The sequence below is a fragment of the Desmodus rotundus genome, chromosome 1, assembly GCF_022682495.2.
Source record: "Desmodus rotundus isolate HL8 chromosome 1, HLdesRot8A.1, whole genome shotgun sequence".
Taxonomy (NCBI): domain Eukaryota; kingdom Metazoa; phylum Chordata; class Mammalia; order Chiroptera; family Phyllostomidae; genus Desmodus; species Desmodus rotundus.
In genome coordinates, this window is record NC_071387.1 from 32,312,213 (window position 1) to 32,331,484 (window position 19,272).

The 19,272-nt window shown below is 52.0% G+C and overlaps 1 protein-coding gene across 4 annotated transcripts in view; it reads right to left on the reverse strand.

The window, feature by feature from the left end:
* Window positions 1-2: 2 nt before the first annotated feature.
* Window positions 3-19,272, reverse strand: part of DNAI1 (dynein axonemal intermediate chain 1) — a 57,516-nt gene continuing 38,246 nt past the window's right edge. For 2 of the 4 annotated variants that reach the window (XM_053923153.1, XM_024560173.3), the window contains 8 exons: window positions 13,242-13,489; window positions 8,630-8,719; window positions 8,410-8,497; window positions 7,681-7,760; window positions 6,107-6,255; window positions 5,892-5,991; window positions 3,283-3,468; window positions 3-288 (listed from right to left, as the gene is read on the reverse strand). In XM_053923153.1, coding sequence (XP_053779128.1) covers window positions 190-288; window positions 3,283-3,468; window positions 5,892-5,991; window positions 6,107-6,255; window positions 7,681-7,760; window positions 8,410-8,497; window positions 8,630-8,719; window positions 13,242-13,489 — 1,040 coding nt within the window. In that variant the 3' untranslated portion in view covers window positions 3-189. The remainder of the gene's footprint in view (window positions 289-3,282; window positions 3,469-5,891; window positions 5,992-6,106; window positions 6,256-7,680; window positions 7,761-8,409; window positions 8,498-8,629; window positions 8,720-13,241; window positions 13,490-19,272) is intronic. The other 2 variants (XM_045195302.2, XM_045195304.2) reach the window with 2 other exon arrangements.

Here is a 19,272-nt window from a genome sequence, read left to right on the forward strand (position 1 = left end):
CTTCCAGACAGGTTTATTTGTGCAAAGTAGGAGTGGGTAATGGTGATGGAGGACCAAGTCCTGGGATGAGGTGCTGGGACCTGATCAGGGGTGGGGTCATATATTGGGTGCTAAGGATGGGCTTGTTACCAGGGTCAGAGGCTACAAGTTCTGGGTTCAAGAAATAGGACAGGGACCGAGGCCAGGCGGTTAGATCTTGGGTTTTACTTCCCTCACCAGGTTCAGCAGTTTGTCCAATTTTGCAATCTCCACAGCTGGACCCTTCTGCACTTCCTGCCCTTTCTTTTCCTGGGGAGAAGGGAAGGACAGAGGGAGGAATAGTGAGGGATGGGCCACCTCTCTGGGTCCCAGCAGTACCTCCTCTGCACAGCGAGCCCCAGCTGTACTCTGCCCTATCAGATTCTAGATCGCTGCCTCCCCCACTCCTACCTGACCTTTCCCCCAACTCAGGACAGGTGACACAAGGGCCTGGCTGAGGCTTGCAGAGCCTCCAGATCTGGCTCTGAACCTCAAATGGATATAGGGTCTTGATGCTGGGAGGAGTGAGGGAGTGTTTCTACCCACTGACCCTCCGAGGAACAAGCCTTTCAAGCCAGGGGGACTGTAGCCCTGGGGAGAGGTGGTGCCTCTGACTGTTGGGACCACCCTTCCCTCGGGAAGTTTCCTGGCTGAGTTCTAACAAGGAGCTAAGAGGTAAGTATTAGTGAGGGAGGGGGTGTGAAAAAAACACAGTGCCCTCACCTGGTACTCTAATACTTTTAGGTCAGGTTGGTAGCAGTGTGCCATTTAGAGCCAGGCCTGTGTCAGACATACCCACAGTTGGGGGAGGGTGTCAGAAGCCCCAGGAGGGCAGATGGGATATTCCTATGAGATTCTACAGGTCCTTGGCTGGGCCCATTCCTCCGAGGAGCAGATTCTGAGTTTATGACCCCTCACTCCCTCCTACAGAGCACTCTAATGTTTTAGCTTGTAAGCCAGGCCCTGAGATACAGAGAGTTGGAACACTGGGGTGTGTCACTCACAGGCCCCGAGAGCTCCTTGGCAGACCAGCACCAGTCCTATCCTCCCTTCTGCCCAGGCAGTGGGTTGTGGGCTAGGTTGGGGCAGCTGCCATTTCCTGCCTTCCCTCTGCTCCTGCCCTCTCAGCCACCTGTGCCCACTGCTCACTGGCACTGTCCCAGCCTTGCCTGCTGAGAGCCCAGCCTGAATCTGGCTTGGGCTGGGAGGTGGGAGAGAGTGCAAGGCCAGCAGCCCCCTTCCTGGCCCCATCGCAGCTGCTGACACCATGCGGAGCTCTTATTTCCTCCTGGTGTGACCCCTGCACCTGCTCCCAAATCTGTCTCCCCTCCCCTTGCCAGTGCCTTTCCCACTACTCAGTTTACCTCTATACTCTAGAGGCCGAGGACAATGATGCCTCTTTTTCTCTCCCTCCCAAATTAAGTTCATGTTCTCTTCTTGGCTTCATCCCATCCCCTGGGAGGTAGCAGACTTGGCTTTTAGTTCCAGTTTTGTAATTAACCCCCTATACCACTTTGGGCAAGTCCCTTGCCTTTCTGAGCTTCAGCTTCCCATGTATATATACAGTAGTTAGGGTTAAATAGTCCTTGACCTTTGATAAGCTCCAGCCCTGGGCTGGGAGTTAGGCCTGTGTGGCCAAGCCTGCTTGGGAAGGCCAGGAGTGATGACCAGGGGACTTCTGTTTGCACCAAGCACTTGGCTGCTGGAGGGTCCGATGGCAATTTCACTGGAACCTCCAAGCCACCCAAGTATCATCTCAGCTGTCACCTCTCAGGCCCTCTAATCCCAAAGTGCCCATGTCCTCAGGTCCTCAGTGACATAGGTTACCAGATACACAGAGCCCAGCTCTCCCAGCCATGACTGACCTTGGCTCTGAGAGGATAATAAATGAAACTGACTGTGGGAGATCCTTGCCTCCCTGGGTCTGGGTGGGCAGAGCAGGTCCCACCCACGAAGGCTGTACTCCTGCCCCAAGAGGTGACCATCGTGCCTCCCACCGGGCTGTCCAGCTCTGCCAGCTCAAGCCTCAGCCTCTCTCTCACTAAATTAAGAGCAGATTTTATCTGTTCCACTAATTGTGCTGCCTTTTTCCCCCTCCTCGAGGCCAACTAGCTGGGCTCAGCAAAGAACTTAAGACCACACCCGACCACCCCACTCCACCCCACCCCAGCCCCAGCCCCAGCCCCAGCCCCAGCCCCAGCCCCAGCCCACCACAGTCTCTGGGCCACAGCTGCAGGCGCTTAGCAGCCTCCTGAGTATTTATAGCCAAGTCCACCCCCTCCCCCAGCTGGCTACAATCACAGACCCCGCCAAACTCCTAGCCCTGGCCTCCCTGGCCATGCAAGCCAGCACCAGAGGGATGGTTCAGTGGCCCCTGCCTTGGCAGGGGTACAGAGGGGCGGGTGTCAGTTGTTGAGAAAGGCCCCTGCCTTTGACTCAAACTGCAGTAAATGCCCCAAATTGCAACTACGAGGTACAGTCTTCAGGTCAACTTGGCCCAGCCCTGGCCCAGCTCCGATCCCAGCCCAGGATTTGGCACAAAACAAGTTCCATTTCCTCTCTTAGCAACCAAGTGGGCAGAACCGAACGCCGGGCTCCTGGGCTCTGGACTTTTAAGTTGGGCCCTTGGCCTCTGGATTCTAAGGCCTGGGTTCTTCATTCTGAATCTAAATTCTGAGGCCTGGACTTTGAGATCATGGCCCTGGATCATGTGGCCTGTATCTGGGCCCTTGGGCCCTGGGCAGTCTCCTGATCATTAGAGATTGCAGAAAAGAACCAGAGCTCAAAAGGAGGACTGCCTGGCTGCTGACCTAGTTCTCCTCACGGCTCAGGCTTTCATTTTTCCCCGTGTGGACCCACAGTTCCCAGCTGATGGACCATTGGAACTGAAGCCCTATGTAAACCCAGCCAGTGAAGCAGTAACTAAGCCCCATGCGCCCAGCTGGGGTGACCTGGTCTACACCAAATAAGCCAATGGTGCCCAAGTGCTTCCCCCAGACTTCAGACCCAGTCGGTCTCCTTCCTCACTGAATGTCTCCACCTGGGGGGTCCGGCAGGAAACTCAGATTCAGCATATACAATCTGATCTCATTGTCTCCCCACAAACCTGCTTCTCCTTTGCTCCTCATTTGGGCTATGACATCACTCTTAGCCTGGGTTTCTCAAGCCACAAACATGGGCGCCACCCCCGACTCCTCCCATTTCTCCCAGACCCCACTACTGTGGACACTATTTCTTTTGGTAGCCCAAACTCCTCAAGCATACCTTCGGCATCTTGCGTAAGTTGGGTGAGAGCTTGAGGCAGGTGACATGCCCACGGTTATCGCCCACAATGATGATGGGGTGGATGGGATTGAACTTCACGTGGGTGATCTTGTTCTTCTTTTTGGCCACCACAGGCTGATTGCAGATGGCCTCGTATTTGTTGATGGACAAGTCAAACACGTGGGTCTGTTGGAGAGGTGAGGGACAACACACTTGGGGTTAATGAGGCTTCAGAGGAACCACCCCTCAGCTTTTGGGAAACACGGTAGAAGCCTGGTACACTGGAAGTGGAGGCAGTGAAGAGGGGATTTGTGTCTCTCTTTATGTTTTTCCTGTGGTTGAGAAAACGCAAATAAAAAGTTGAGAAAATTTAAGTCTATGCAGAATTAACAATAATAGCAGCTACCATTTACTGAGCACTTACTATGTACTAGACTCGGGGTGAGCAAGGTACCTGGTTGTATTATCTAATTAGAATCCTCACAGCCACCCTGCAAGGTAGGTTCTATTATTATCTCCATTTTATAAATGAGGGATAGAGGATCTTAAGGCTGACTTGCTAGTAAGTAGCAAAGTCAGGGTTTATACCAGTTAATATATGTAAGGTATTCAAATAGCGCCTGTCATATAAGCGCTCAGCATATATGTTTGTTTGCTCTTATTGTCACCATGCCTCAGGTCCAAACCATTAGCAACTTTTGCCTGGACAACTGTGTCAGTGTCCGAACTGGACTTCCTGCTTCTACTCCTGCCCTTCTACTACAATCATCCATGCAGCTGCCAGACTTATCTTTTATAAAAAAAATCTAAAGTCCCCCAACAGTTCCCTTCCGCACTATCCCTAAAATCCAAATTCCTTGCTCTAGATTCTCCACTCTCATCTCATATTCTCTCCCCTTTATTCAGCAGACCCCAGCCACACCCTCCTGCCTATTCCTTAGACATCTGGTTCTCACTCTCACCTCAGGGCACCTGCACTGGCTGTTCCCACGGGCGGGCGGAGTACCACGGACACCCATCTTCACGTGGCTGGCTCTTTCCTCCCCTTCAGCTCTCAGCTCGAGTATCACCTCTCTGAGGGCGCTTTTTTGACCACTCACTCTAAGAGACCACCCAATCCTTTTCTTTTACATCAGTCTCTTTCTCTCTTTTAAAAATGAAACAGCTTTATTGAGATATAAAGTACACAATTCTTAGTTTTTAGTATATCCAGTTACGCAACCACCACCACCGATTTTGGAACGTATTCATCACCCTGAAAAGAACCCTTGTGTCCATGAGCAGTCATTCCCGTTTTCTCCCACCACCCCCTCCAGCCCTAGACAATCACAAATCTACTTTCTGCCTCTACGGATTTCCCTATTTAGGCAAATAGAAATAGAATCACATAATGTGTGGTCTTCTGTGACTGGATTCTTACACTAAGCATGTGTTCATGGCTCATCCATGTTGTAGCAGGTGTCAGTACTTTATTCCTTGTTATTGCTAAATAACAGTCCTTTTGGACATACATTTTATTCATCTAGTCATTAACTGATGAGCACTTGGGTTCCTCCCACCTTCTGACCACCATTAGGAATAATGCGACTACGAACATTGATATGCACCTCATCTTTTTTATTTTTTTTAGATTTATTTATGTATTTTTAGAGAGAGGGGAAGGGAAGGAGAAAGTGAGGGAGAGAAACATTGATCAGTTGCCTCTCACACACCCCCAACCGGAGACCTGGTCTGCAACCCAGGCCTGTGCCCTGATCAGGAATCTAACTGGAGACCTTTGGATTTGCAGGATGACACCCAACCCACTGAGCCACATCAGTCAGGGCTGTGTGCACGTCATTCTCTTTTCATTTCTGTCTAAACTTAATACTATGGGAATTTTATTGTTGTTGCCTTTTGCCCCTTTCCCTTCCCTAGAATATAAGCTCCATGAGAGCAGGGGCCTGCATCACCAGACCCTAGCCTCGAGCTGGACGCCACAGTTCGTCCTCAGGAAACACCTGTTCGGCAAATAGATGACTGACTGACTTGAGCGGGACGCGTTAATCACTATAGTCTTTCCTTGGGTAAGTGCCTCACATTCTACATCAAAGTCCATAAGGAAAATGGGTTTGCAGCTCAGAATTTTCTTACAAAATATTTTTTGCTGGGCTTTTCCCAATTCTCAGTGTTGAACAGACCATTCCCATCTCCCCTTCTCAGACTCAACTTGCACACTTCCAGGGAAAGGGGCTTCACCAGCTTTTAGACACTATTTTAATTACAGATCAACTCTGACTCATAAGTTTTTCCTTAGGTCAAGCTGGTTCTTGCCACTCTGTAGCTCCCACCCCAGGTGCCTCAGAGAAGATAACTGCTCCTCATGGCATCTCATCCCCCAGAGTGCTCTCTCCTTCCAGAAGAACTGCCCCATTCTCTCCTCGAGGGCTCATGGGATGAACAGTTCCTCTTTTGACAGGGCCTTGGGTGGCCTGGCCCTTGAAAACACAGACGGACAGTCATTACCTCCTGTCTTCCCCGACCTGGCCTGTGCTCTCCAGGAGGAAGACCCTGGGAAACCTCATCCTATCTCTAGCAGCGGCTCGGCAGGGTAGGGAGAGGACACTCACCTTCCCATTGATGGTGACTGCTGCAAACACAGTAGAAGAGTATGGCGCCCAGGCCACATCGCCCACAGCTGAGTTCAGGTCATAGATGAACATTGGGGTCCTGCAGTGGTGGAGGGGTGGAAAGTTCATGACACAGAGAGTTCACAGTGCCAGAGCCCACAGGCCACCCCAGGGTGGGGCCTGAGGGAGTGCAGGGCCAAGGGCGGGCCCCTCACTTGATAGTGTGGTCCCAGATCTTCACTGTCCAGTCGGAGCTGCAGGACATGAAGACCTTCGAGTGGTATGGGTTCCAGGACACAGCATCCACTGCCATGTTGTGGGCATCATAGGTATCCAGGAACTGACTGGAGTAGGATTTGGAGCACTGGGCGTCGGGTAAGGGATCAGAGGTCAGAAGTGAAAGAGGTCAGCAGCCACCACTTCCTTGGGGGCCCTGGAGGATCAGAAGCTGAGACTTCTCTTCTGTTCTCATTCCCCCTCACAGTCACAGCGAAGCTGGGGCCAGGCTGCTAGCTGCTCTTCTCACCCATGACACATGGGAGAGAAAGGAGGGGCTTAAGGGCCTAGGAGTTAGGGTGGGCAGGGGAGGCTTCCTGGAGGATGAGGGAAAGTGCTGTCGTCTTCCCAGAGGATTCCATGCCAGGGAGAAAAGGCCTGTACTTTCTGAGCCAAAGCAGAATAGGTCTGGGGGTCCTGGGTGACGTGTGGTTAGCCTGTGTCCAGGCCAAGGCTGATGGACAGACAGACAGAGCCCTGGGTCCATCCATAGCCCACAGACAGAATCCTGGCAACATTGCTAAATCTCTCACCTTGCCCAGGTAAAGAGCAGGTGCAGAGACAGGAGCAAATCTCAGTCTCGTGATTTGCCATTCCGTTTCTGGCCCTGACCAGCATGCTCCTACGTTCTCCCTCCTGGAGGCAGTGTGACTGACTAGTTTCATTCCCTGGGCCACCACTGGGAGGGGTGGAGAGGAGGTGGGAACCTCTTTTGCATTCAGACCAGCTTTAGCTGGGCCTCAGGGGCTCCCAGGAGGCTGCCTGTAATTAACATTCTGTGTCTATGAGTCTACAAAAAGCTTGCAGTAGAGCTATTTCTGGGTGGATGGAGAGGTTCAGAAGGATGTTCACCCACTGACACTGAGACCTGGCAGAAAGTGGCCATGAAGTTCCATCCTGCCAGCTAGGATGTACCTGATATTTGGAGATAAATTTTTCTTGTTTCTTGGCCTTCAAAGCTCACCTCAAGTTCATATCTCCTCCAGGAAATCTCAGACTGTTCCAACTCCCCCAACTCCTACTCCCACCTCTATCTCCACCACTCCCAGGAAGGGAGGGACGGCCCTGAGGGAAAGATCCTGGGCTAGGCTAAAGGCACCCTTTAAATCAGGGATCCCCAACCTCTGGGCTGAGGACCAGTATCGTCAGGGCCTGTTAGGAACCGGACCCCAAAGCAGGAGGTGAGCTTGAATGAATGTAATGTGCCTGAATCGTCCCAAGCAATCTCTCTCCGCCCCCACCCACCCTGTCCATGGAAAAATTGTCTTCCACGAAACTGGTCGCTGGTGCCAAAAAGGTTGGGGACCGCTGCTCTAGATTATTTCTTCCCTTTCCTGCAGTTAGCCCCTCTTTCTGCCACCCAGGCAGTTCAAGAAATACACTCTCTTCCCCCAAGAAGCCTTCTAGAACTGATGAGCACTAAGGTTTGTTGGAACAGGGTCTGCTGAGAACGATAAGCTCCCGGGGTACTCAGGTTTAAGCTACCCTGTAAGGAGCTGGCACAGGGCCTCACCTTGTAGATCTTTCCCTCCTCTGTGCCCACTAGGAACATGTAGTCGATCTCTTTATGGAAGTCAAAAGCAGTGCCACAGCCTTGGGAGAAGAGGGAGAAACCATAGCAGGATCCTGGGCAGGCGGCTCCCAGCACCTCCCCTCCATAGCAGGCCCCAGGGGATAGCCCGAGCCCAGCCCCTGAGAAGGCTGTGTAACCAGCTAAGCAAACGGAAACCAGCCCTCCGGCTTGCTGCTGGTCCCAGGCTACTGGGACTCTGCAAAGGGCCAGGGCTTCTGCAGACAGGAATGGGGGCCTGGGTAAACAAGGCTGGGATTGAGTTTAACAGGGTCAGGGTCAGGGTAAACAGGGACAGGGTCTACAAACAGGGACGTGGTCTGTGCAAACAGGGATGCAGTCTGCATAAACAAGGTAGGGATTGAGTACACAGAGACAGAATCTGGGTAAACAGGGGCCTGATCTACATAAACAGGGTTGGATCTGCATAACAGCACTTGATCTGCATAAACAGGAACAGGGTCTGCAAACGGGGATGGAACCTGCACGGGGGAGGGTCTGCAAAGGGCCAAGCCTAGGCAGCCAGGGCCAGACTTTCCCATTACCTCCAGCCTTGGGCCCAGCACAAGTGGAGGAGGGAATACTCAGTACCGGGGAGGGCTACCATCTCTGACCCTCGTGAGGCCTGAGTGCTGTGGCCAGGCCTGGATGCAAGTGAGCTGAGGCTCCTACCCACTGTGTGTATCTGTAGCCCCTCTAGACCTTCCGTGGTGCTGCCCTCCACCTTCAGCTTGATGACATCTGTGTGAACCAGCTCGCTCTGCAGTCACAGAGGGGATGGGGAGGGCACATGGACTGGGCTGTATCAGCAGAGTTGGGGGAGATCCCTTTTCCCTTCAGCTTCCCCAGCTCCCCATCCACCCCTGCATGACCCTTTGTGGGAAACAGGCACCTTCACCAGCGTCCAAGACACGATCCTGCCATCAGATGACACAGAGAAGAAGTTAAGGTTGTTGTCCATGTCATCCTTCTGCCACTTGACCTGAAACATCCCGAACTGTGAGCTCCGGGACACTGCTGTGGTGTTGCATTAGGCCTGTAAGCTGAGCACAGCTCCCTCAAGGACCCATCTGAGGTTCAGAAGCAAGTTCTGGAAGCCCATTTCCCAGAGTCCCTTGATTGACCCTCCCTCCTTCCCTCCCTTTCTCTCTCCTACCCAAACCTGTCTCTCCTATCCCCCTGGCCCTGACTATCCTGGGACAACAGTGCCAAGTCAGGTCACTGCCCTAATCCACTGGCTAGTCAGTGCAGGTGGCCAACTCCTCCCTGGGTTGGGTTCAGCATCTTTACACAGATGGGGCCTGGAAAGGACGGGGCCCACCGACCAGTTTCCTCATTTATAGAACAGGAACCGAATGGCACAGGTTTGTTGTAAGAAAAAATGAGATAATAAATGGGAAGCCCTTAGGTCAGAACATTGCATACATTAAGTGTTCAATAAATGTTAGCTAATGTCCTCATTATCACTATCATCCTAGGAACTGGGGTACACATGTTCTGCAGCTGGCTTTTCCCTGCTTGCTCCCTCCCCAGTCTCTTCCTCCAAGCTTAGCCTTTTCCTACGCAATCTTTCCTCTGTTCCCACCTTCACTTTACCACTAGTTCCTGCTCCCAGAATCTTCCTTTCAAATCTCAGATTTGAGCTGCATTTCTCCATCTACAAATTGGGGTTAATAATCCTGCCCCACCCATCTTCTTAGGGCCAGGCGCAAACATATGGGAAAGTGTTTTAGAGACAGAGCTGTTGTCTTATGAAGATGACACGCTTGAGGCTCGAGTTTCTGTTGCCAGATGTGGAGGCCGGGCCAAGCCCTGTCCCGGAGAGCTGGGGAGGGGCTGGGTGCCTAGAGCTCTCCATCCTCCTGCTCCCTCCAGACTTCCATGCTAGGACCACAGTCCCTTCCCATCACAAGCAGAGGCCCAGTGAGGGAGGACAGAAACCCAGTGCCACTGCCTGTAACCACAACTGTCACCATAGCTGTTGAAGGGGGGGGAGAAGGAAAGGGTCGCCCCTCCCCAGCGACCACCCAGGCCCGCTGGATCAGAGCTGCTTTTCTGCACTTTCACTGAGGGGCCTAGACCACCACAGGGCCTGTGAGACACGAGTCAGAACTGACCTGATACTGAGACCACTTCCCCTTCTGTGTAAAGGTGGTCCCTTTAAAGGGGGGAGGGGACAGGGGTGTCAAAGGCCAGGCTGTAAGAGGCGCTAGGGAACTGCTAAGGGAAGTGTTTAATGAGCAGCCACCAGCATGCATGGAAATTGTATTTCACACCCCACTTAGCAGCCTGATGCCCAATGGGGGGTGGTGTGTGCATCCGCAAGTCAGTGTGTGTGTGTGTGTGTGTGCACGCGCAAGTCACACACATGCTCCTGGGGTAGAGGTGGGAGGGTAGAAATGAAGTGTGGGGGGGTGCGGGTGGTAAGTGCGGTTAAGAGAATGAATAATGCCCAGGGAGCAGGAGGGAGGGAGGAGATGAAGCCTGCTCAACAGACCCTTTCTCTCCTGGCTCATCTGATTAGAGCAGACCTGCTCGACCCCAATTTGTGCTCATGGATCTTTCTTGCCACCTCCCGGTGTTGCACAGAACACACAAACACACACATCCAGCAAAGTGTTGCGGGTTGTGGCTTCACCTCGGGGCCTGAACAGGGCGGGCTACTCAGGCGGGCTCCCTGGGAAGCAGCCTGTGTCATGAGACAGGAACTCAGCCCTCTTTGAACAGAATTTGCTCCCTGGCTCCAAAACCTTCCATGGCTCCCTGCTGCCCACAGAACAAAATCTACCTGCCCCAGCCTGGCATTTGGGATCCAAAATAACCTCCTTAGTTCCCTGAGACACTGTCCCTTTGAGAAGGACCTAGATTCTGATGTCTCGTATCTCATTCACCAGCCTGGTTCTCCTTCAAACTCCTTCAAGCCAACTGCCTATAGGACACCTCCCCTGGCATCCTGTATTAACTTCTGGCCAAACCTGTTCCTCTTCTGCATTTCCCACTTCCGTGGATACCCTACTGGGTGCCCCAAATAGAGTCCCAGGAAACATCATCAATTCTTCCTTTTCCCATATGAAATCCGTTGTTTCCTTCTGTTGGTTTTAATGTTTCAACAGCTCTGGACCCTATCTTCTCATCTGTCTCTTCACTGCCTCTGCCCTAGCCCAGGCTTCAGGATTTCTCATGCTACAGCCAGAGGAAATCTCCAAGACACAAACATGACTGCGTTACTCCTCTGCCCCAGACCCTCTGATGGCTGGGCAGTGATTTTCAAACTATGCCGGGGGAAAATCTTAGGAGCCTGGGGAAAGTACCTCAGGGGACAGAGGGAGTGATAACAGGGGACCCTCAAACAAGCAGGACACATGCTCCAGCACGGTTCCACTTTCATCTTTTTAACACATTGGTCTTCCATACAAACACTTCACTTGAAGCCACCCACCTACAAAGTCCAAGCTTCTTACTTCCCAGAGAAGCACACTCAGGACTGGGTGCCTGTGCTTTTTGCAGGTCCTGCTCCCTCTCCCTGTCTCTCACACTGAGCTCCAGATAATGTGCTGTTTCTCATCAGGCCACTCTGCTTGATGCCCCTGTGTCATTGTACCTGTGACCCCTCCGTATCCTTCTTTATCTAACTCATACTTTCTCATCCCTCGCAACTCAGCTCAAGTATTGCTTCCTCTAGAAAGACCTCCCTGGCCCTCTTGGCCCTGCTCCCCATCCCAGACAATCTGAGTGCCCCTCCTCAAGTGACCCCATGAGCCCTCTGTAGCCCATAGCATACTGCACAGCCATGCTTCGCCTGTGGCTGCGGTCCATCTCCCCACAAGGAACTCCAGAGACCAAGCCCTTAGGCATCCTCAGCTCCCAGAGGAGCAAACAGGGAGGAGGTACCAAATGGATGAATGAGGAAGAGGGGGGCAGGAAGGAAGGGAAAGAAGGGAACAGGAAGTGAGTAAATGAGTGAGAGGCAGGCAGGCAAACTCCTCCCATGTCCCAAGCCATGATTTCAGCCAAGAACTCTGAGTCTTCGGTTTTGCAAAGGCAACAGCTCTGTTTTCCTGACAGGATGGTGGGAGAGCAGAAGGCCACCCATCTCCAGATGGGTTCCAGTCTCCCTGGCACCTGCCCAGTGAGAGGGACAGTGTGGCTTCTGCATGCCCCATTTCTTTTTCCAACGTGCTATTTGATTTAGAGAACACAGCAGAGTGGGAGCAGGGTGGTAACCTTGGCCTCTTGCCTTTTCCTAGGCTCGAGGGTGTTCAGAACAACAGAGATGCTCCATGCTTAGCCCTGGACTATCTGAGAGCAGGGGTTAAGGGCTGATGCTAGTTTAGGCCTGTCAAAGAGGCTCTTTTCTCCTCTCCCTGGGCTTTACAATCCCTGAAGACATCTGTGGATGGAGGCAGTGAACTAGGATGGGTGCTTTTCAGTAGAGAGAACTCTGAGGCTGTGAGCTCTGGCCCCCACTTTGGTGGAGAGTAGTGGGGAGGGTGGGGTGTTCCCTTCCTCTGCCCTTGCTCTGGGTAAAGGATGAAGCTGAAAGATCACCATGTCCCCCATGCCTGGAGAGTCCCCTCTCTGCTGGCCTGTCTGAGAGCTGAGAGCCAGTACCTGGGGCCGGTGTCCACCTGACTGAGGGGCCTCAGGGCCAGAAGAGATGGGTGCAGAGCCTGACTGCAGACTGTGTCAGGGCAGGGGGCAAAGAAGATGAGGAGATAGCTGCCTGATGAGCCCAGAGGCCTTGGGCAACTTGAGGCAAAAATCTATCCTGAGGTTCTCCCAGACCTGCCCATGAGGTAAGAGGACATGGCCTCAGAAGAAAGGGACCTTTGGAACATAGTGAGGAAGGACCTGCAAAGCCAGGGCCATTGAGACTAAAACCATGAAATGAAATGCACTCCCAGTGTAGTGAGATGGAAGACAGGGTAAAATCTAAACCCTATGTCCAGGAATAGTCCCACTCTATGTCTGTCTGGGAAAGAGGGGTGCTAAGAAGCCTCAGGATCAGAACTTGACAACCAGGCCTTACAGTCCCACTCAGAGGATAGAAAATGGGCAGCAACTACACCTGACTGCGAGTTCCCCCAAATCTAGCCCAGATAGCAGAGGAGAGCCTTGTGGGGAGTTGAGGAAGCCCACAGACAGGAGACTGGAGCCCTTGACATACTCAGCAGAGGCCTGTCAGGCTTGCAGGCTTCTAGCCACAGGCTCTGGGTCACTAATCACCACATCTAAGAGAACCTTATCGGATGGATGGGCCGTTTTGATGGAGCTCTGGGGCAGCAGACCCAGCTCTTACTGCAGACCCCCTTACCTCCGGATTCTCACCTTCTGCCCTTCTCTGCCCCTTCTCACACCCAGCTCCTTGGCTTCTTCACTGGTACCTGTGACCCCCCACCCCCTTGCTTGTGGCCCTCTCCTCCCCAAAGCCCCTTCTCCAGTGGTGCCCAAGCCCACACTCTACTCATCCATACCCACATCTCCCCTCCTGGTTCAAGGCTTACCTGCCATACAGGGTCCGTGTGCTTGCCAGATTTGGCTGAGCTGCGGAAGGCGGGCTGGGAGTGGGGCTTCTTGAGGTTGTAAATGGCCACATTGCCATCATAGTGGCCCACCACCACCAGATATGGGTGGTCCACGTGTATGTCGAGACACATGATGCCGCTGTCACTGCTGAAGACGTATTCAGGGAAGCTGGGGTTCTTCATGCTGTAGAGCAGTAGCATGCCTCGGCTCTGCTTCATGAAGTCATCTGCCCCAGGGAAGATGGGCCTCAGTGGTTGGAAAATCCAGCTGCCCTGCCAGGAAGCCCCCATGCCCCATCTTCACTGAATGCACAAGCCCTGCCCTGTCTGCCTCTGCCAGAGAGTGTGGGCTTCCTCTCTAAGCTTCATCTTCTCTGTCTGTGAAATAGAATCATAAAACTTGGCCTATCCTTTCATGGGAGGATCCAACAACCAGTAGAGGTGACCAGGCTTATCCACAGGACTGACCATCATTCTCCTTATTCTCCCTGGGGTGAATAAAGCCCTCCCTGAGGGATGGAGACTCCAAAAGTGGCTACATGAAGAATGTGCATGGGCTTAGGAAGGAGCAGTATCCTCAGAGAGGGTTCAGATGCTTGGACCAGGGACAAGTTGCTATCCTCATAAGCCTTCATAATGCCTATGTGCCTCCCAGCCCCTCAGCCAAGGACAGGGGTTCTGTTTGGGCTAACATGGAATTGTCTATAGGAGTCCCAAACTAGCTACCTCTGGGCATTTTCCTATACCTGCTGGCCCCACAACCCCCATTTGCAGCCTGAACCCTAGATCTAGGCATGCTCCCAGAATCCAGAAGGCTCAGGCCAGCCAGTCAGGCTTCCCCAGGCCACTGTGCCATCCTTCTGGCCTGGGTACAGTTTTGGTGATCAACCACAGACCAGTTGACAGGGTTACTTCTCCCTGCCAGCCCCATGTCAAGGGAGTACTTCCCACTCTTTCTTTCATTCTCTGCATACTCGGTCCCTACCCTGACAGTGCAGTCGCTGAACAAAATCTAGTTCCAAGCCCTTAAGTCTAGCACTCCTGCCACAAGCCCAGGACCTTTCTAAGCTCAGAAGGGCCAGAACTGAAAAGGTAAAAGGCTAGAGTTACGCACCATGTTGGGGGCCCTATGCGAAGGCAGCCTTTTGCCGAGAAGAGGGCCCTCTCCCCCACATAGTGAACAGGAAAGAAAATGCTTCTGTTCTGGGGAAAGTGAGCCTCTTGTAAAGAGAAGCAGCTGGGGTGCTTCTAGCTCCCCTGGAGCTGAGTTGGGTTACTCTGAGCCTGGTGATCTCAAAGCCAATAGGGAGTTGGCCTTGAGGTGGGAGTGGGGAGGAGAGCTGGCAGCACCTCATTCATGGGGCTCCAGAGTAGGCCCAAAGGGTTGACTTTATAAGGGAGAGATCTGCAGCTGGCTGAGGGGAGTCTCTTTCTCACTCAGATCATGAAGGGCTTGAAGTCGGCAGTGTGACAATCACTTGCAGCTCCTTTTGTTCATCACGCAAATCCTGAGCCCTTGATCAGGGCTTCCCCCTAGGCTGGACCCTGGCGGGGGCAGAGACCCTCCACTCAAGACCTGAGCTTGCGCCGCAAGTCAGACCCTGCAGCAGAGTGAGGCAAGTGCTCGCTGGAGAACCACACTGTTACCACCCAGCCAGAGGAAAGCTGCTGCTGATGCCCTTGATGTCCAATCTGTCCTTGATGCTGGCAAGACTGACAGAGGGTGAGTGGGTAGGCACGCGGGTGAGTGAATAAAAGGGTGGCAAGGTGGGTGACTGATGCTCAGGTTGAGGACCCAGATGGGACAAAGTTAGCATGACCTTCACACTTGCTCTCATGGGACCCGGTCCCTTGGGAGACAGCAGTGATGACCTACTTGATTTAGACAAACTGTAAGCACTCCCTGCCCCTGCAGGTGGGCAGAGTCTTCATGACCAGTGAAACCATGAAAGGAGGGTAAGAAACCCTAAGTTGGCTTCGTACCTGTAATGAGGACATCTCTGACCCATTTACTGGGACTAGGAGCTGGCCTTACAGCCCCCTAATTTTACAGATGGGTAAACCAATATTAGAGGGGAGAAACGATGTACCAGGTGTATTAGACCCATCACATGGTGTTCACCACACCCAGGATCCTGTTTATGGCTGAAATTAACCTGCTCAGAATGACACTAATCTGGCTTTTACATGGAGGTAAAAAGAAAGAAGGGGAAGGGGCACCAGACCTAATAGGGTGGTGGTGACTAGCAAAGACAGAGAGAATGTGTAAGGGACAGGGTGGTCAAACAGGATAAGAGGAAACTTCTGGCAGAGAAAAGCATAGATTTCACGAGAGAGGGACACACTGAGCCACCAGTCACTCTGAGGCCTCAGATCCTGCCTTAGTTCCCAGCTCCATGCACCCTGACAGTGAGCCTCCCTTTCCTAACCTGGCACTAGTGGGTCTCTGTTACTTGTGACCAGATGAGCTGTCTTGTGATAACAATCACAGTTTCTAATCATGGCTAGACCATGTGTTTCCTGAATTCCAATTCAGGGCTCTAGCTGCCAAACTCCACCAGGAAGGCAAAGAAAACTCTCATTTACCTGGGGCTTCCTCTTCATGTCTTATTCTATAATATTCTCATCTCTGACTCCAGTGGGCCCTACGAGACCTCACTGTTCCATTCTCCAAGTGTACGCTGTGTGACATCACAGCCCAAACCCCCCACCGTCCCAGTATATCATCATCTTGTTTTCTAAAAGTCCTAAAACGGCATCACTACTCAGACCACCAGTGGTCCCCACGTGATATCGTTGCTCATGCTCCAAGCACTCCTACTGACACCATGGCCCAGCCCCCCAACACTCCCGGTATGATGCCACCAGCCAGGTCACCAGCAGTCCCACTACAACACTGGCATCAAGGTCACCTGCAGTGCTTCATTTCCCAGTGAGGGCTAGAATTCCATTAGGCTCAAGGCTACAGAGCCTGGAGCCCTGGGCCCTGGGGCACTTTGTCCTGAATCGCACAAACTCTGGATCCTCAAAGTAGGGCTGGAGAATCCAGTGACAGTGATGGGAGCCCCCAACCCCACACTCTGTTGTATCAAGAGGCAGAGGCTTGGGTGGTGAACACACAATATAATATAGAGATCATGTATTATAGAATTGTACACTTGAGACCTGTTCAATAAATTATATATATATAATTATAATTATATATATATATATATTATATATATATTAAAGGCAGAGACTGAAGCCTGGGGCCAGAGAAGGAATTCCAGGTTCCTCCAGGCAACAAGATTTCAGTATGCATGGCTAGGTAGAAGAGAAGGAGGAATAGAGGAAGGAAAAAAAAGGGAGAAGAGGAGGAAGGGAGGGAGGGAGGGAGATGAGAGAAAGAGAACCTGGTCTGTGACCCTGAGACAGGAAAAGTGCTCCTGGCCTGGCCTTAGGTCTCCTCCACTTTGTACTTTTACCCTCCTCCAGGAAGCCTTCCAGATTGTTCAGCTTCTCCCCTGAGAGTCCCCCACCTTGGGGAGCTCCTCTGCATATATCTCATTATTACAGAAGAATAGGTCCTTCACTTTGACTTCTACCAAGGGAAGGAGTAAGCATGGCCCATCGTGGCCCTGCAGGCTTGCCTTCTCATGTGGGAGGGTTGCCTCCTGCTAACCCTGCTCTGCTAGATAATCTCTAAGGCCTCTCTGACTTGACCTTCAGTGATCCACGAGATTTGGTAAAGAATCAACTGCGTCTTAGAGCCTGACCTGACGGTTCTCAGGAAGCCATGGTCTCAGGGGAGGGGTAGCTTGATTCTACCATTGACCCCTCACTGCCCTCAGTTCCCTCTGCTAGGGCGCAGGCAAAGCGGTACCCAATGAGGAGCATGGATGAATGTTTTCTTCAACTGGCAATCACCAGCAGGGGTCTCAGCCCCCCAGCTCTATCCCTGCCCTGCAAGTAACAGCTCTACATCATGGGAGGCCACTCTAGAGAGTTCTGGCTGCCAGGAGAAGCCTGGGCTCCTGCTCAGGATTCAGGGAGGGCAAGGCAGGCAGAAGGCACGTTCGAGCACCAGGCTAAAGCCAGGTCAGTGGGAACAGGGAGTAGATGACAAGTTGCCAAGACAAGGACACTGTGCCAACCCCGGACAGCAGGCCCCCTCCTTTCTCACTGTGGCATCCCAAATTAGTCCAGTTCAGGGCTGACTCTAAGGCAGCAGCTGTTTAATGACTCCCTTTATTAAGTCATACAAGAGGCACATGGAAGGGGGCTGTGGTGGGCCGAATAATGCCCCCCCAAAGATATCCATGTCTTAATCCCCAGAACCCATAAATATGTTACTTTGCACAGCAAAGGGATTTTGCAGATGTGATTAATTTAAAGACCTTGAGATAGGGAGATTATCCTGGATTATCTGGCTGGACCCAATGTAACACAAGGGTTCTTATAAGGGAAAGAGGGAGACTGGAGAGTCAGAGAAGGAGATGTAACAACAGAAGCAAATGTCAGAATGATGCAATTGCTAGCTGGAAGGGAGCCACAAGCCATGGAATGTGGGCAACCTCTAGAAGCAAGGAGAGGCAAGAAGATGGATGTTCCCCTAGAGCCTCCAAAAGGAATGAAGCCCAGACAATTCCCTGATTCTTGTTCAGTGAAATTCATTTTAGACTCGTGACCTCCAGAGCTGTAAGATAATGAATTTGTATTGTTTTAAGCCATTTTATTTATGGTGATTTGTTATAACAGGAATAGGACACTAATTTTGTAGGCATTCGGGGAAGGTTGTCTCAAACCTCACTTTAGGTATCACAGGGAGATGCCCCCATAGATAGCACCTTTTCCTGGGATGGTTTGGAAGCGGTCCCTCTGGAAGTCAGGTGGATGGATGCAATGATCCCTAGTACTTCTGATGACCATAATGAAACCCTCCCTCAGTTTCCCCCACCCCAGCCCTACCACCTTGGACTCCAGGAACAGAAATACCCCTTGGATTAGGATTTTTACAGTCCCTAAAAGCAGGGGACCACCCCAAGGCTGCCCCAAGAAACGGCATTAGTGCTAGAGGGTTCCAAACCTCCAACATGGCCCAGAGGCCATGGTGCCAGGCGGGGCTCAGTCTCCCAGGCAGCTGGCTTTTCCAAGTATTGTCATCCAATTAGAATTCATATTTAAATGGTATGGGAAGTTAAGGGCAAAGCCTTGGAGACAGACTACATCAAGTAGGACATTTAATTTGATTTAGGGAAAATGAGGCAAACATTTGAGAACCTAAATAACTAGCCAGTAATTAAACTAACAACGGGACTGCCCTTGCACTGCGACCCAGCGAGCACAGCGGCCTTTATGGACTGTATTTACAAAGAGACATGACAACATAATTAGTCCTGTAAATTTCACGCAGCCTGCAGCCGAGGAGTGATGGATTTTGTGTGTGGAGGGTGAACCGGGAGAAATGAGGTAGATGAATTTCCATTTTCAGTAAATGAAATTAACATTGCTTAATTAGTGAAGCTGACAAATAAATGATCAGGGAAGATTTAAATCCCTACAAGTGTATCTGTGGCCTGGGCAGGCTCAGAAACAGGCCAGGATATGATGCGACTGAGTGGGAATGGGTTTAGCACTGGGACCCAGGGCCTGACTTTGGCTCCTTTTGATGGTGCAGCCCCCGAGGGAAGCTGGGCTAGGAGACAGCTGGGAAGCATCCTCCTGATCTCACACCGTGTGATAGCCAGGCAGGACCACACAGAGTTTCTAAGATCTGTTCCACCATCCCTGCCCAACAGACCATAAGGAGTCCCCTTTACCATGCCATGAACTGGCTAATGGGCTGGAAAGGACCCCATCAGTGCAGAGGCTGACATAATTGCAACCCAGCTTTGCCCCTTTTCCCGGACAAGATCCCTCTGCCCTCTAACATTCCTCCATCTGCTTTCGCCTGCTGATAGCCTCTTTCTCTGCTCTGCTGGTAACATGGAGCCTGGCCCCAGGGGGCACCCAGTCTCTGCCCTGTATGCAA